Raw genomic sequence first — 18,099 nt, 5'->3', positions numbered from 1 at the left:
GTAGGTGCAACAACAATATGAACTAACCAGTACCCCCTGAGCTCGAGTCTCTAGCTGCATATGTAGCAGAAGATGGCCTAATTGGCCATCACTGGGAAGAGAGGCCCCTTGGTCTTATAAACTTTATATGACCCAGCACTGGGGAAGGCCAGGGCCAAGTAGTGGGAGTGGGTGGGTAGGGGAGCAGGGGTGGGGGTGGGGGTATAGGGAAATTTCGGGATAGCATTTGAATGTAAATAAAGAAAATAATAATAATAAAAATAGAATGTGTGCACATGGCTTCTCTCTCTCTCTCTCTCTCTCTCTCTCTCTCACACACACACACACACACACACACACACACACACATACCACTCTTAAAACCATTTCCAGGGGTACATTTGTTTGTTTAAATTTAACATGCATTCTTATCGAGTAATAATAAGTGTCAGAATAAGAGTGACTTCAAATAAAATATAAAATATAATCAGTTCAGTTGCAGAGAAGGTTATAATAAGGAGAATTTGTAAGCTAACTAGTATGGAAATATAAAGTTTTTGATATGTAATTTTTTCTTGTTTAAATGATTTTGGCTGACTATAAATATTAATGGTAGTAATCAAGTTGTGAAAATGATTAGTGGTGTGGATAAAGGGTCTGAGGGAAACAATTGAGAAATTTAGGTAGTTTTCATCGTTTTTGTAATAATAATGGTAGGCTAATGAGACTTACTAAGAAGCTATAAGAGGTTATGTTTGTTTGGTTTGTTTTGGTTTTTTTTTTTTTGGATTGTGATAATCAAGTTAATGGGAGAAGTATTAGTGATGGTAAAATAATTTTTAGCATTGTAGAAGGTTATGGTTTTGTACATTGTTAATTCCATACAAACTCATCAGTTACAACTGGATTCTAAGAAGTCTTACTTTAGTTTTATTATATAAGTGTTTTTAATAAAAAAGGAAAAAAAAAAGAACTTCCAGTTGTTTCAAAACAGTGTAGGCGTTGGAAAAGGAGGGAATATAATTTAAGCAGCCTAGATTCATTCAACCTTGGATTGTTGGTTCATTAGAGAGTGTTTGAAGAAAGAACAGAGGATCTCAAATGCGAATATGCAAAATTAAAACAGATTGTTGTAAGTCATCCTGAAAAGAGTCAAGAATATGTCACAGGTGGCGTTTGTTGGATGGTCAGACCTCTTGGCAAACCTTTCCCGAGGTCTGTGTTGCTTTAAAACATCTTTTGTTTACTAATTCATGCTCACTCTGTGGGCTCTGCCTTCTGGGTTGTGTTATTAAGCCTGTTTATCCCCAGAGAGCTTTGGTCTGTTTGGTTTGACTAAACAAGGCTTAAGGATGCAGAAGTCCATATCAGACCTGGCCTTTCAATGCTGTGGGGTTGAAGGGGGTGAGCTCTGTCCCCAGTGTCTGTACAGCTAACATTTAGCTGAAGGCATGGGCTTCATCACGGAGCTGTGTGTAAGGGCTAAATCTCAGTCTAAACTGAATGTAATTGACAAAGGTCTCTGGTTTGTGGAGGAGGACTGCAATCAGTTTGTTTTTCACAGGTTCTGGTGTTATAGAAAGACCTGTGTTTAATGGCCAAGACAGCCATTTAATCTGTAACTAGGGACAAAGTTACTTAACAAAGGAATTCTTCCTCCCCAGTCTGCAAATCGGGGTTAAATTTTCAACGTGTTGAAACAGCAATTAGCGTATTTCTAGCTTTGACTGGCCATAATTCAAAACCAGAAGGATTCACTGAAGGTTGAGACAGAACTGTAGAGAGTACAAAGACATCTTCCTTCCCAAAGGGTCTGCGAGGTGGTGTGGAACACATGGAGGCTCTGGTGACTGTCCCAGTTGGGAAGGTCTGCCTCTTAGTTAAAGAGGAGCCAATGGATGATGACATATCGGAACTCCTTGAGCATGTGGGATATGTCTGCTCTTGCAGTGTGAACCCTGCATAAAAGATAGGTTATGCAAACCGCCCCGTGGAACGCATCATTATTATCTGAACTAAAAATCACCAAACAGAAGGAAGCCATGAGAATAATCTATTGCCATTTTCTCTATTCAGTGAAATTTGTGTTTCACCTACCTAGGTGGTTTCCTAAAGAAAAAGATTATAGATACATTTTATATCAGGCTTTAAAATTTTTCACTCAATCACTAAACTTAATTGCAAAAGAAAATTTGCAATGTAAGTTTCCCCAATCGGTTTTGATTTGCTTCCTTGGTTTATTTTTGTTTGCGTTCATGTTCCTGGGGTTGCCTCCTGGATTTCTTCTCTGGTAACACTGAGAATATGTATACAAGGTTGATGGCAAAATCGGGAATCAAACTCAGCAGGAGAGAGCACAAGGGTGGAGGTGTAGCTCTCTCAGGTGTGTCTTTAAACTACCACACAGTTGTTTCATACGGTTTATGTCATACGCTGAATACTTTTTGAACTCTAAGATATAAGACTGCAAAAATCTGTGACCTTATAAAAACAGGAGAAAGTTACTTTTTTTTCTGCGGAGCTAAAATTCAAGGTTTTAGAAGCCATTAGCATGGAATTTAATATTTCAGAAAGGGTTTTTATATTATCTAAAACAGGAACAGGTCATGATTTCCTTCCATTTTGTGGACACCAACCTGGTACCAATATGTTATAAAGACAATGGATGAATATCTTTTGGAATTAGTGAAATGAGCCTTGATAAGAGAAGACTGGATATATCTGAACTCTGTTAGTTATTTTCTGGGACAATCAACCACTTCAGACACCTTCTTAAAGGGCCGGGGAATACTGTATAAATACATCAAGTGGGTTTGGAATTTCAGTGTGGTCTATGAACACTGGGAGACTGGTTGTCTCATCTGAGAGATACTCACTTGCATGAATAAGATACGAAGAGTAGTTTGCTGGCTGGAAACACTGCCGAAATTATACTTGGCTCTGAGTCACTAATCAGTTTAATTAACAGTCAATTATTAGCAGCTACACTGAGCCAGGAACTATGATGGGAGGCAGGAATAGGGCCATCCATACCTTTGTTCCTATCTCAGAATGTGAGTGTTCTGCTCTGCCGTGAGTTCTTGTCTTCTGTGCTCGCATTGTGGACGTCAGCTAACCCGTTTCCTTACTGCGTATCCCTCATCTTTCCAGAAATTGATGTTTAAATGCCTCTTTTAAAAGGCAGTGTGATTCCAAGGTGAAAGAGGTGCAAATTGAAAGGGCCACATCAGCTGCAGAGAGAATGCAGTTATGGGGCAAAGATGCACACAGAAACAATGGAGATGATAATAAGGGGGCTGGGTATAATTGGTCCCAATGGGGCAGATCTGTTTCTTTATTCTTAACTGAGTTTTAGATCCCACCCATTGCCAGTATAACCAAATTGCAGTGTTAATACTTAGCTGAAATAAGAATTTGCCAGTAAAATACACATGCACACATACATGTACACACATACATCACATGTACAAACAATATGAACACATACATGTGTGTATATATAGAGAGATGCATATAGATGAGCTCTGACCTCATCATCCTGTGAGCCTGGAGAGTCCCATGAGCAAAGCCTGGTGACATCGGATAACTCTCAAGACCTTAAGATGCCCCTAGCTGCAGGGTTCTGCTTGGTTGCTCTGAGCTGGCAATTTGCAAGGATCATGTTTAGAAATTTAGAAAGTTAGATCAGTCCCTACACTGGGAAACAAGCAGACAAACCACCTAAAATGGTGTGTGTCTGGACCTCATAGACAACAGTGCGTTTAGATAAAGAAGAAAAAAAAAAAGCAACATTTCCCCACATTTTTATGTTTTCATTTGTTTCAAAGAAAATGGCTCGGCTTTGGCATATGATTCATGCACATTTCCTTCAAAGAGAAAAGAAAAGGAAAGAAATGAAATGGACGGCCCTCTTTACAACTTTCAGCCACAAGACTCCAAGGTGGACACTAGTTATTTCTAAAGCTATATAATCCATTGTAGAGTAATGAACAACAACATCATTGTCTAGCGAGCTTCATTTGATTATGCCAGAACAAAGATGAATTTGGTAAATTCTAATTAAAAAAAAAAATCCACATACGATTGGTAGAAAAAAGAATGTCTGGTATCTCTACTGTGTCTATATAGAGAGCTCACAGTAAATTGCCTTAAAGTAATTGTTGCTATTGACTGTTAGCCTGATGTTACTCACCTTCAAAATGGAATTGTTCACAGAACAAGCAAAAATTCAGTGGCTCATTATAAATACATTGATAATAAATAATTTAATATTCATTAATATTAAGTCTTGAAATTTTCTCTAATTTTCTCACAGCGCATTCAGGCCCAGGGCTGGGGGATCCTCCAGGCCTGCTGTGCTATTGCTCTATATCAGGCGGTGGGGGATTCTTCAGGGGAAGTTAGGAATATCTTTCCAAAACACTCAAAGAAGTAGCGGTGTTAAGCGAGATAAGAGCTTGAAACCATGTGAACACATTCTTTCTTTAATTATCACCAGACTTATTAGAAGATAAGGGTGAATTCAGAAGGAAAACCCATGAATATCACAAAAGCCCAACTTGTACCTAATACCTTGCATCACTTTCCAGTAATCTTCTAATGAGATTGACAGGGGACGTTCCTATCTTGCTCTTTCTACCTCCTGCTTCAGACCTTTAGCAAAGCACAGCCTCCTGCCAAGAGCCCAGGGCCAGAAATGAGATTCAGTAATCTAAATCCAGATCTCCTCCACTGTCAGAAAGAACTGCAGTCGGGGTGCTCCACAAACTCAGCCCTGTTATCTGCCCTAGCCACGGTTTCATTATTGCACAATTTTAGTTTCTTGCGGCCATCGTTGTCTCCGAATATTAAATGGAAGATTCCAAGTGCCAGCCATAAGTTTTAAATAGCTTTTATTTCGCCATATTGCTGTTGTTTTATTGGGGAGTGTTGGGGTTTTACTGACTAATTTATAAATCAGTCTTCATCATGGGCGTGTGTGTATAGTACCAAGCACAGTCTATGTACGATCGGTACCTGTCCCTGGTTTAAAGAACTAGGAATTCAGATGAGAACTCCCAGAACACAGTTTTTCACCATCCAGTTACATCATTGTCAAACCTATCTGCGCCTTGGTAGAAATCCAGCATGTTAGATTCTAAGAGGGGCTCACATAGTGGCCAAGGCTACAGAGCTGTGGAGGCAGACAGCTCTTTCGGGAACACTGAGGATCCATGCCACCTGGACCCATGTGCCCCTTACGTCATCCCTTCCGCCCACGTGATCCTTCCCCATGCCATTTTTGTGAGATGGAGAGAAAAAGCCCTCACTGTGCCCTAGCCTGGGCTGAAGATTTGATGAGGTACCAGCATACAAAGCAAGCCACCCCACCTAGCTGAGTAGGTAGCTCAGCCAATGTGCTGCTCATTCAGCATGCCAAACAGTGTCCTCCACAGAGAATCAACAGCTGTGGAAGCAGTGATGAGCAGGAGATGAGGATGGGGCTTCGAAGAGTGGGAGCACAGACAGGAGCATCTCAAGTCCTCATTGATGGACCAAGCATTAACATCCAACTAGTCAACTGACAAAACTTCTTCATCCTCAAATTCCTACTCCTCTTCTCCCTCCCTCTCCCTCTTCCTACCTCCCCCCCTCCCTCCTCTCAATCCCCCTCCCTCCTTCTCTCTCTCCTCCCTCTTCCTCTCTCTCTCTCTCTCTCTCTCTCTCTCTCTCTCTCTCTCTCTCTCCCCCCCTCTCTGAAAGATGTTATATTCCAAATTGTGAAGATGTGAAAATTGTGAAGTTTTAATGTTTTTTTTTAATAAATGTTAGCATTAATATATAGTAAGGGGAATGGATATATGCCATTTGCGCTGGTGTGAAAGACAGGAAGCTAATCTGTGAAAAGCTCATGTGTTAGCTGCAAGAAATGACCTTCCCCGTTCTCTAGGAGGTACTTTGGCTTGATACAGAGGAGCAGGGCCAGGCTGCAGCATCGGGTGCAGTTCTTCTGTACTAACAATTCTTTCAAGACAAAATGCCTTAGAAAATCGTCTTCAGGTGGCCAACCCCTGGGGGCAGATGAATTAAAAAAAAAAAAAATGATGAAAGAAATCCTTACATTAGAAATTGAAGGGTTTTTTTTTCTTCTTTTAACTTATAAAAGGAGAAAAAAAAGCACATTTTCTTCAAAATAATCTTGTCCTACAAACAGAAGTGGAATAGACAACTTAGAGTGCATTAGGAATCATCAGACAGATGCATCATGGGTAAAGGCAGTCAGTGTGACCCTTCTGTCTCCAACCTTGAAAGTGTATATAGCCTAACAGGAAGCCAACATCAAGGTTATATAACCAGTATAATGCCCTGGTTGTACAATGCCTCGGGTAAAATGGCTCTCGGCATCAGCAGCAGCCAACCTTTAGTTTCTGACTTGTAAAGATTACTTTTCAGTTACTATAAATCTCTCTGCTTGAATATACGCTTTATAGGTTTAGCGTATCCGTTGTCTGTCTTAGTCTTTCTGAAATATGGAAGCAGATCCTCTGTTTCATAAACCTGGCTGCATGCCACTGTACCAAGGGGACTTGTGATAATATGCCACCCAGACCTGCGTGTAAAGCGAGGATGTCACTCTGCCTTGGGACTGTGGTGAAACATGACATCTAGAATAAATAAGTAAACCAAGCAGATGGGGACAGTCTATTTTGATTGTGTGTGACTCTGTCTGTATTCTAAGGCACAGGAACGTGGCCTGCAGCCCACATATTTCAAGTACAGAGGTACCAGTGCTGGGTTGGGCACCATGGATCAGAGCTCCTGATGGGGCTCCTGATAGACTGGAAGTGAGACTTAATCTGGACCTGTGGCTGTCACATTGAAGAGAGGGATCTAGCATAAATAACGGAGTATACTGAATGCAACTACTGGGTTTTGCACAGCAATTCAAGGTAGAACAGAGAAAGGGCACCAAATTCCACTTAGAATTGCCAGGAGAATGCCTATGTGTATATATATATATATAATACAAAATGTATATTTTGGGGGCTGAGCACAAAACATGCTAATGTGATATATATCACATTACCGTGTTATATATATATATATTTCCTCTATTTACTCCATATATACACTCACATGTGCAAACATGTACATAGCACATATACTGGTTCATATGTGCATATATGCATGCATATATACTTAACATACATAGTTTCTGGTAATAAACTCCATACCATCCAACTGTTTCTCAAGGTGTCGAACACACACTATTTAATAACTGTATTTGTCTAAACATTCCTGACATGTCTTTGTGAAGGATGTACACCCTTGTGCATCGTCGTCTGAAATCCTAGGGCAGGATAGTAACAGCAGCAGAATTGCTCAAGACAAAGGAAACTTAAATCCTTTTTAAAAATGTCTTCATGTAAAACTAGAATAAACTGAAGTAGAACCAGTTAGAATAAAAACACAAAACGGAAGCACCTAAGAAGAAACTTAATTGTTGCTGGGAGTTTTAGCATCTGATTGTTTGAAAAGAGCTTAATTAAATTTCAAAGTAACATAACTATGGTTTAATGAGGGCCTTTGTTCTGGGGAAAGATAACGCTTCATAGGCCTTATCAGGTAGTCCTTGCCCAACAGTTGAGTAGTCCTTAAATTGTCTGTTATTTTCTTATTTTGATTATTGCACCACTGTAAGTTACTAATGAAGGGATTATTTCCGAAGCTCTAATTCTGGTCTTGGGGCTGTGCACAAACATGGTAATGTAATCTCATGAACACTCCATGAATACTTCTGTGGTTAAATAGAAGGATCTTACTGAAAACTGGGAAATCCAAAGTTTATTCTCCCTCTACAGCAGAAAGCAGCTCTTTAGAAAGAACGTGCTGATTTAGGACAGTGTCAGAAATACAAAACATGCATGTAATTCATAAAAAGGATGAGCAGTCTGGGTACCCATTCATGAATTGGGAGACTCCCCTGGCCATGCACACATCATGGGACCCTTGGACTCAGTGCTAGTGGAAGAAGTGATGCTGGGCTCACACTTGAAACCCATGTTCTTGCGGTTTTCCTCACAGCCTCATCATGTGTTCAACATGCTGAAGAAGTACGTCCGTGCGGAGCAGAAAGACAGACAGCACACCCTAAAGCATTTTGAACATGTGCGCATGGTGGACCCCAAGAAAGCTGCTCAGATCCGGTCCCAGGTAAGCTCTGAGTGGGGGAACCTTCTACAGCTTACAGTCCAGTTGTCGCTTCCTCAGTGATGGGGAGATATTTAACTCCCTCCACAGCACCCATGGTGAGGGTATTGCATCTCTTTGTCATTAGATCTTTAATGTCTGAAACTCTAAAAGCTGATCTCCATGACACGCAGTTCTACAAGGCTTAACATGTGGAGGCAGACGGATTGATAGTTCAAGGCCAGTTGGGCTACTTGAGAGAGATGCTGTCTCAAAGAGGTGAGGAGCAGAGATGACTCACCAGTTAAGAGTGCTTGCTCTTCTTGCTGAGGACCTGAAGTTAGTGCCCAGCCGCCACATTTCACCACCACTTAAAACTCTAGGTTCATGGGATCTGATACCATCGTCTGGCTTCCTCTGGTTCCTGCGCAAATATGTGAGTGCACACAAACACATATACATATACACATACATAAATAAGGTAAATCTTACAAAAGGAAGGGTGTTTTACTAATGTGTGCCTTGGCATTTTCAAAGGTCCCCCAGTAGTATGGAATATAAATTCTGAAGTATCAAGAGCAGCCAAAAGTTTCAATGCTAGCTATTAATTAATCTTTTAAAGGTAGCCACCAGGTCTGGGAAGTGGCTCACAGTTGACAAAGTGGGACCAGAGTTTGGATGCCACTGGATGTGGTAACCCACCAGTAATTCTAGCACCAAGAAAGCTCAGATGGGATCCATGGGACAAGCTGGTTAAGCTAGCTCTGGGTCCGACTGAGAGGCCCTGCCTCAGTGAACAAGGTGCAGAGCAGTAGAAGGAGATTCAGTGTCAGCCTCAAGCCTCTACACACACCCACTTGTGTGTGCATCCACGTGTTCAGCTAAACACAAAAATATTCATACATGTACACATACATACATACATACATACATACATACATACATACATACATACAAAATAAAGGATAAAGCCACCAAAATGGAGAAAATGATAACTCAGTAAACAGAAAGCTCTATACTAATCAGTAAACTATGCCCGGTCATGGCAAACTCCATTGTAACTCCAGTGTTTAGGGTTACTAGGGTCTAGATGAAGATTTGTAATTATTTTCTGCTTTCTCATTCCCAGAGGTTGAAAAACCAGGGTCTGCCTCCAGAAATCTAAGATTTTAAATTTTCTCGAATGAAATAAAATAAAAAATTACATTTGACTTCTATACAAAATATCTGATCAAATTGAATATTCCTATGTATTAGAAAATTTGCAAAAGTATTTCTGTAGGAAATAGGGTCTTTGGGAAGCTTCAGTGGTCAGAGTGCAGTGACTGATGTAGTCTTTGAAATCGACTGTTATAAGCATGCAGACTACTGGTAAATACTGATGAATGAGAGAATAAAAAAGAGGCCAAGAAACAAAAGGCCCCTTTAGTCTAGTATTCCAGCTCTCTCTCTCTCTCTCTCTCTCTCTCTCTCTCTCTCTCTCTGTGTGTGTGTGTGTGTGTGTGTGTGTGTGTGTGTGTGTGTGTTGGGTGTGGTCTTTCTCACTGTTTCCTTAGCAGAGATTGTTCACGTGGAGCTGCCATTTTCTAACAGGTTATGACACACCTTCGTGTGATCTACGAGCGCATGAACCAGTCTCTGTCCCTGCTCTACAATGTCCCTGCTGTGGCTGAGGAGATTCAAGACGAAGTCGGTAAGTGAGCTGTCCTTTGGGTGTTCTCTGTGAGATAGGCTTACCCCCAGGACACATCAGGGCTGAGAGTCTTCTGTGTCTGTCACCTGTGCCCAGGTGCCTACAAGTTGTACAGTACATTTTGTGGGTTGGTGGGGGTGGGGGTTGCACATGTGTGTGAGTGAGCCTAAAATCCTCCAGTGCACATGGCAACCAGGGGAAGGAAGATACCAGGTGCTGGAAGATACCAGGTGTTGGAAGATATCAGGTGTTGGAAGATACCAGGTGTTGGAAGATATCAGGTGTTGGAAGATATCAGGTGTTGGAAGATACCAGGTGTTGGGAGATATACCAGGTGTTCTGCTCTATCACCCTGTTCCCATGGGACAGTCTCTAGAACCTAGAGCTTGGGTAGTGGCCAGCAAAACCCCGTGATTTCCCTGTCTCTGCCCTTAATGGTGCTAGGATTCCGGGGCCACATGCTTATACATGGATGCTAAGGATTGAAGCATGGCTCTTCTCGTTTACACAGCGGGCAATCTTGCCCACTCCGCCCTCTCTCTAGCCCCGGATCACCTCTTACAGTGGAGCTCGCCTTGGCTGCTGCTTCAGCTCTTAACTTTCAATGCTTGTGAGACTGAAAGATGTAGCCCGGTATAGAGAAGATCTTGTAGCAATGAATCAGTTGTTGTTGAATCCCATGTCAACAGTGATATTCTAATTTATCCAATCTTGTAGGTAGATACTCACTTGGGTTCTCTATAACTCAGCACAGTAGTTTTAGTCTACCCTGTGTATCGAGAGCTCAATTCCCCATTTGTTTTTCACTTCATTAGATTTCTTGTGACTGCATGTTTCAGTTATGTTTGGAAGACGGAGATCAATAATAAGTCCTCCATATAAGAAGCCAAGAACTGGGCACAGTAATCCATGCCTGTAACTGTGGCACTTGCGAGGCTCAAACAGGGGAATTGCTTCAAGTCCAAGTCCAGTCTAGGATATACAGTGAAACCTATCTCAAGGAAAAAAAAAAAAAAAAATATATATATATATATATATATATATATATATATATATATATATATGAAAACAGATCTCCATAAGGGAGAAAAATTCAAAACTTAACTCATAATCTTACTGAATTGAAGTTAAAATTTCTAGAAGTGTGCATTAAATGAGTGTACTTTGGGATTAGCTTCACCTTCTTGTCCCGTGTGACTTACATTAAGGTAGCATTAACAATATCAAACTATAGAACAATAAGAAAGGAACTGGAAGGGACTGTACCTAAACCCACTAATTACAGTTGGAACTTTCTGATTTCTAATTTGCTCTTAATAGAGCTTCTCATTTGGCATTGTGCTCCTCTAAACATTAGCCACAAATGAATCGGACAGATGGCGACTCAAATCCCTCAGTGCTGCAAAATGCCCAAGAACGGGACCACCCAGTAAACTTAAAATCTCAGTGACGGTTAACTAGAATCACACTTGCTTTTCTGTTCTTTCTTTCAACAAAGTAAGAAACTGCCATGGGGGTAGATCAGGAACAATTACATAAAAACTAGGACTAGAGAGATGGCTCAGTGAGTAAGTGTTTGCTGGACATTTAGAAGACCTGGATTAAGATCCCTCGCACCAACATTAAAAAAAAAAAAAAAGTCAGTCATGCTGACATGTGCCTGTAACTCTGCCATGAGGGCAAAAGCAGGTGGATCCCAGGGGCCAGTGCTAGTGCACCTGTGTCAGTCGATAAGGAGAAGAAGCCATTGAAGAAGGTACCCCAACATCAACCTATCAGCCTTCATGCATGTACACACACACACACACACACACACACACAAGATTCCTGTCGTTCTACTTATACTGAAGGCCACATACTTACAGAAAATCTTTCTAAGGTCTTTCACTTGGAATCCTGGATGCTCCCATTTTAAGATAGTTGTTTACATAGGAAAAACCACTTTCTGTAATGAACATATTACAGCCCATCCACTACAGGCCTGTGTGCCCTTTAAACTCCTGATGAAAAAGGTTGAGGTATGAGTTCTTCAGGGAGAATGGGCTTCCTTGGTTGTCCTTAGTAGGCTTCCTGGAGAACTGTGACACAAACAAGCAAATGAATAGCCATAAACCCTCAATCACATTGATGCAGACAAACCCAAAATCGGCTCTGTGTGCTATTTGCAAAATCCTTTATATATTAATCTCTTTACTTTTGTTCATATTTGAAGTATTCCATAATGAACTGTGATTTGTTTGTTGTTATCCAATGCGAAGAAGAACCTCATGGAGTTCTTCCAATTGGTACCTTACAGTAGACATAGCAGTCTGTGGATTCCGTTCACCCACCATTTTTCCCTAGGTTATCAAACTCTAGGTTTGAATCAGTTCAGAACAGATAAGGAGAAAGCCAAACTTCAGTCCAGTTGGCAGAAGGGTGAGATGGGAACTATGGAGATGCTTATGTGTTTTGCATAAACGTTGGCGCCTTTGTGTACCTTGACTAGGGTAAGCTTAATGCAGTCCACAGCTTGGAAAGAATGCAGCATTTTACTGCCTAACACTCGTGGTTGCTTTCTGAGTAAAGGGTTTTACGCTGAGGATCTGCCAGTATCTGTTTTTCTTCAGTGACACAGGTTTATCTCTCTCAGTGAATTATGCTTCCAACCTTAAATCTCTTTTATAGGCCAAAATGGATGAGAAGGGGGCCTTAACTACAAAGACGTTATGCTGTGTGGGTGGAGGTGGGGATTGAAATCAAGTCCGTAAGAAAGAATAAATAAACAGACCAACCACACTGACAAGAGCACAGGAATCATGTTGCCAGGGAATTCTGGCTCCAAACGTGTTGCCCCATTGTGCTTCCCTGAGGCAGCCCACCTGTTTAGGCTACAGCTAGCTCTACTAAATCCCAAATCTGTAGTTCTAGTAACCACACGCATGTGGCCTTCCGTCATCCAGCATCTTGTGTGCCTGAGACACTCTGGACCAGTCTTTCTCAACCTTCCTGATGCTGTGACCCTTTAAAACCATTCCTGATGTTATGGTGACCCCACCACCACCACCATAAAATCATTTTGGTCCTATTTCATAACTGTAATTTAATATTATTAATTATAATGTAAGTGTCTGATATGCAGCCCTCCCAACGTGGTCACAACCCACAGGTTGAGAACCAACTTTTGTAGACTCTGGAACCACACATTTGACCTTGTCCTGCTTCTATGCTTTCACGCACTTCTGGCTGGATATCTGAGCCTTTACCTCGCATTGGCCGTCTCACCCAAATTCTCCCTCTGGATGGCCTGAGCAGGACAGGTCTCCTGTCCTTGGAAAGTCGCATCCCTCAGGATCCATCTGAAACCTCAGCACCTCTGTAAAGTCTTAACGGATTAACTAAGAGGGCAGAGCAGGAAGCAATGGTTTGGTGGATGGATTCGAGTCTGCCCATGACATCATTGTCTAGGTATGTTATGAAAGTTCACCTTGGAGTACTGGACCATCGCATGTAGGAGGAACAAGAGGTCTAGGGAAGGAGTCAGGGCCCACAGTCATTCTAAAGCCCTTCAAAGAGCCAGTCCCTCGGACACTGGGTGTGTCCACTTTCAGCAAGGTTTTCTTGTATTTTGCACAAAGGCGGCATATGAGCTAATATCAATGGTGAAGAGTTCTGTGGCAGTATCTCCAGCTCATAATTGAAGAAACTGGATCCTAGAGAGGCCACTTAGGATAGTGGACGGATAAAACTGGCACTGAAGCCAGGGTCTGCCTGAATCCCACATCTGTGTTCTCTCTGGCACCCATTGTCTTGCACAGTAGAGTTTTCTTCTCTTTAACCTTAGTGTCTACACATAGGGTTTAAACCTGGGAGGCCATACTCTAGCTTGTATTAAATTGCTTGTTTCTATCACAGCAAGGTCTGATCCACTGAGCTCTGCTGCCATCCAGGGTCTTTGACTCTGGATCTAGCAGACAGCCTGGTGTGCTTTATAGGTTTCCATTGCTGTAGTCTAGGAATGAGTCAAATCATCAAGCTTTGAGATAGATGTCACTTAAATCATGAGATGATCTTTTTCTTGATAATCCTAAAAACCTCCATGCTAAGCTCCTTCCTTGACCCCTCCCATAACCATTGCATGAAGCACCTCCCTTTCTGATGTGACAATGTTCCCTAAAGCTGTTATGGGTGATCTACCCAACAGAATGATGTCAACAGCAGTGACAGCAAAGAATAAAGCAGACTTCCTAGAACCCTTTACAACACTGTATAAGGAGGCTCTGTGTCGCAGCCTTGACACTGTGTCCCGGGTCATCTCCAGAGTTGACACAGTCACATGACTGATTGGTTGATTAACCATGTATCTGATTTGGCTTTCTTAAGTATTTTCTAAACTGCTGTTAGTTCTTTTTACAAAAGACTGACCTTTTTATTATCTTGCGATTTTTAATTCAGCTTAAATTACTATTCACAAATTCCAAAGCACACATACTAGTTAATATTTTCTTTTTAAAAAGTTTTGCATGTAAATTATGAAGCTTTCTTGTTTAGAAAGGTGTACAGAATGTTGATAAAGAGGAGCCATTGCCTAACTTCTTCTAAATACTGTTTAGGAATGTAGTGTTTGAGTCAATGATGACTGAGTTATGTAGCTGCTCAGAGATCTGCCTGTGTCAATCATCATCACTTAACCTTCAGAGGGGCAGAAGCCCTTCAGTCCCCACAGCTCGTCAGCTCAACCTTGACTTTGCCAACTTGCCACTCTAAGCCATTAGATGTTTTTATCCCTTGTGATTTCCCTTAAGTCCCTGCTGAGTTGGTTCAGTTCTACTCATGCACTGGCATTGAGGGATTTTTTTTTTCATCATTGTCCTTCAAGGTTCTTCAGATAGCAGCCACCTCAAGGCTGTAAAAATCATAGCAGCATCATTCCAAGATGCCTGCCTCACACAGTGCTATCCTGACCAATTTATGAGGTGAACAGAAGGAAGGAAGGAGGGAGGAAGCTCTCATTATTTCACACTGTTTTTTTTTCTTTTAGCATTTAAGTTAATTTAAAAAAAAAAAAAGTGTAATACTAAAAACCAGAAAGACCCACGACTGAGTATATCTGTGCTTGGTGGGGCTGGTACTGAATGATGTGCCAAGGAGACAAGAAAGCCACTTTCATGAAAGAGTGCTTACTGTTGTTACAACTTTGCTTTTTATTACATTTTCACTGTGGCCTCTTGATAAAAATGTCCAGCCTCCAGGAAAAAAAAAAACAAAACAACAAAAAAAAAAAAACCTCCAGCCTGTCTATTTCAGGGACAGTGTCTCTGTTGTCTGTGCCTATGTGGGGGCTGGTTACAAAGCCAAATTGGGTTTAAAGTAGAATATTTACAACTCTTCTCAGTCTGACAAAATACAAGAGTTAGTACTGCTTGAGAATTATTTACAATCCCATGGGTACTTGTCAGTCGAGAGAGAGCATTAGTGACAGAGACAGTGTGTGTGACACCCCAGGAGATGGAGTTCGAGGCAAACCTGGCTGCCTAGCTAGACACACTGGTTCGGTGAGAGTGAGGGAACCAGAGAGACAGAAACAACAAAATTATTAGTAAATAAGACAGAGGCACTATATCATTTATGCTGTCCTTACTTGATTTTTAATAAAAGTGACTGCTACTCGCATGTAGACTTTACAGCTGAATTAGGCACTTGAAAACAACATGTGTTCGTTCATATCTGAGACAGACATGAGGACCTTCCTTTGTTGACTTCATTATAGTCTCAAAGCCAATCTGTTGTTCCCAGTGTCATTAACTTAGTGTTTGCCTTGCTGGTAGCCGCCCTTATTTAAATGGGTATCTTTGACTCCCCCTGAGAAAGACAATAGGTTTTTTTTTTTTTTTTTGATTTTTTTTTTTTTTTCAAAATAAAGCCCCTAATTCCACGCATGAAAATGTCTGGTCTAGTGCAGAAATCCACACCAAAAGATTATAGCCTTCAAATGAAAAGCAACAAAATTAGATGGTACGCCCAGTTTTCTGACAGTGACTGGGTTGGTGGGTCACTAGACAGAGAGGTCAGGGAATGAGCCTCCTCAGTTTCCCAGCTGGTCTTTACAAAGTGGGTAAGAGGCCTTTAACAGATAAACTAGCCCAAACTGCCAGGCGCTGTTCTTTGTATACATTCATGGGTGTCATAAGGTTACACTGTCTGACTCAGGAGTTTAATTAGGAGATCAATAGATTATATGTCTTTAGGAAGCTCTGTTGAAGTCACTGATAAGGTCACATGAATGTGTCAAACATCCTTCTGGCACTATTCTCGCATAGATATTTCCAGTGCACAATAGTGGGGAAGCCAGTCTATACTAGCAGCACCCGGAAAGTGCACTGCCCAAGAACAAATGCGTAGGCTTGGTGTTTTTCTAGGTTTGGCGTTTATTTTTAACAAATCAGTCTCCACCATCTAACCAGAAAGGCAAATTGTTGACACTAAACCTAGAATCCAGCAGAGTACATGGAGCTGTGTTCCTGTGCTGTTCGTGGACGCTGGCAGTCGTCAGCTGACTTAAACGTCACCCACATTGTGGTGACTCACCACGGATCTCTTTTTTGTTTTTTTGTTTTTTTTTTTTTCAGATAAAGTGATATCTTCTCAAATCCTTGAACCACTTTAATTGGCTTCTTTGCTTTTATATTATTACAGTTGAGTTGTGTGAGTTCTTTGTATAATCTAGCCACTAACTTATCACATACATAATTTGCAAATGTTTCGCCCATTCAATGGGTGTTTTGGTGGGTTTTTTAATTTATTTTTATTAGATATTTTCTTTATTTACATTTCAAATGTTATCCCCTTTCCTAGTTTCCCCTCTGAAAATAAGCCTATCCCCTCCCACCTCCCCCTGCTCCCCAACCCACCCGCTCCCACTCCCTGGCCCTGGCACTCCCCTATACTAGGGCATAAAACCTTAACATGACCAAGGGCCTCTCCTCCCATTGATGACAGACTAGGCCATCCTCTGCTACATATGCAGCTGGAGCTATGAGTCCCACCATGTGTTTTCTTTGATTGGTGGTTTAGTCCCAGGGAGCTCTGAGGGCACTGATTAGTTGTTTTGGGGATTTTTGTTTTGTTTTGTTTTGTTTGGGGGGGGGTTCTGAGACAGGGTTTCTCTGTATAGCCCTGGCTGTCCTGGAACTCACTTTGTAGATCAGGCTGGCCTCGAACTCAGAAATCTGCCTGCCTCTGCCTCCCGAGTGCTGGGATTAAAGGCATGCGCCACCACTGCCCAGCTGTTTTTATTTTTACACATGGTTTTTTGACATGCAGTTTTAGTTCTGTTTTTCAATTGTAAACAAAGTCAAGCAGATTGATTCTTTGTTTTTTGTTTTTTCACTGTTGCTTTGGTAATATATAGATAGACAAAGCCACTTGAATTCTGATTTGGATTCATTTTGTATGGGGCACTAACTAGTTAAGGGTCTCAGTTTACAGATCCCAAGCATCCCATCACCATGTGATGAAGAAAAGGTTCTTCCTAACTAAAAGACTGTTGTACCATGTGCAAGTTCTGTTGACTATAGACTTCTATACCCTCAATTTCCTGCCTATTCTTTTGTCCATCCTTCTACACTACTTTGATTACTGTGATTTTGTGGTTAAGCTTTGAGATTGGCAGGTACGGGTTCTGTACTTTTGGGGTTTTTTTGGTGGTGGTCATTGTTGTTTTAAGATTGCTTCGAACATTCTCCTTACTTTTGAATTTCTACTTCAGTTGTAAACATTTTTCTCAGGACTGTTTAAGGTTTGTATTTTTTTTTCTCTCATTGCTAAGACAAGATATCTGATAGGAGCAACTGAAAGAGGGCTTTGTACGTATGCATCCATGATGGCTGGTAAGTCCCTGAGGTAGTGGGAGGACAAGGCAGCTAGCCTCACTGCTGTCCCCAGTTAGTTAGGAAGCAGTGTCAGACAAACGTTGGTGCCCACCTTTCATTGGCCTTTCCATTCCTTCGAATATTCCAGCCCTGGGGTAGAACTGCTCACACCCACATATAAGGTGAGCCTTACCACCCCAGTTAACTCAATCTAGAAACTTCCTTATAAACTTGTCCAAAAGTTTATCTCCTAGGTCGTTCTAGGCCCTATCAAAGTGACAATATCAGTCATAATTAGATTATAATGGCTCTCTAGAAAGTATTGCTGTTATCGTCCCCCCCCTTTTTTTTTTTTTTTTTTTTTTTTTTTTTTTTTTTTTTTTTTTTTTTTTTTTTTTTTTTTTTTTT

At 41.2% G+C, this 18,099-nt stretch overlaps 1 protein-coding gene across 6 annotated transcripts in view; it reads left to right on the top strand.

The window, feature by feature from the left end:
- The window catches only part of App (amyloid beta precursor protein), a 221,021-nt gene that overhangs the window by 155,187 nt on the left and 47,735 nt on the right, over positions 1 to 18,099 (top strand). For all 6 annotated transcript variants that reach the window (XM_021209340.2, XM_021209338.2, XM_021209336.2 and 3 more), the window contains 2 exons: positions 8,044 to 8,172; positions 9,742 to 9,841. In XM_021209340.2, the coding sequence (XP_021064999.1) occupies positions 8,044 to 8,172; positions 9,742 to 9,841 (229 nt within the window). The remainder of the gene's footprint in view (positions 1 to 8,043; positions 8,173 to 9,741; positions 9,842 to 18,099) is intronic.

Source organism: Mus pahari, chromosome 12 (genome assembly GCF_900095145.1).
Source record: "Mus pahari chromosome 12, PAHARI_EIJ_v1.1, whole genome shotgun sequence".
NCBI classification, from domain to species: Eukaryota; Metazoa; Chordata; class Mammalia; order Rodentia; family Muridae; genus Mus; species Mus pahari.
Note: the sequence above shows the minus strand (reverse complement) of the source record. Positions and strands in the feature narration are given on the sequence as shown.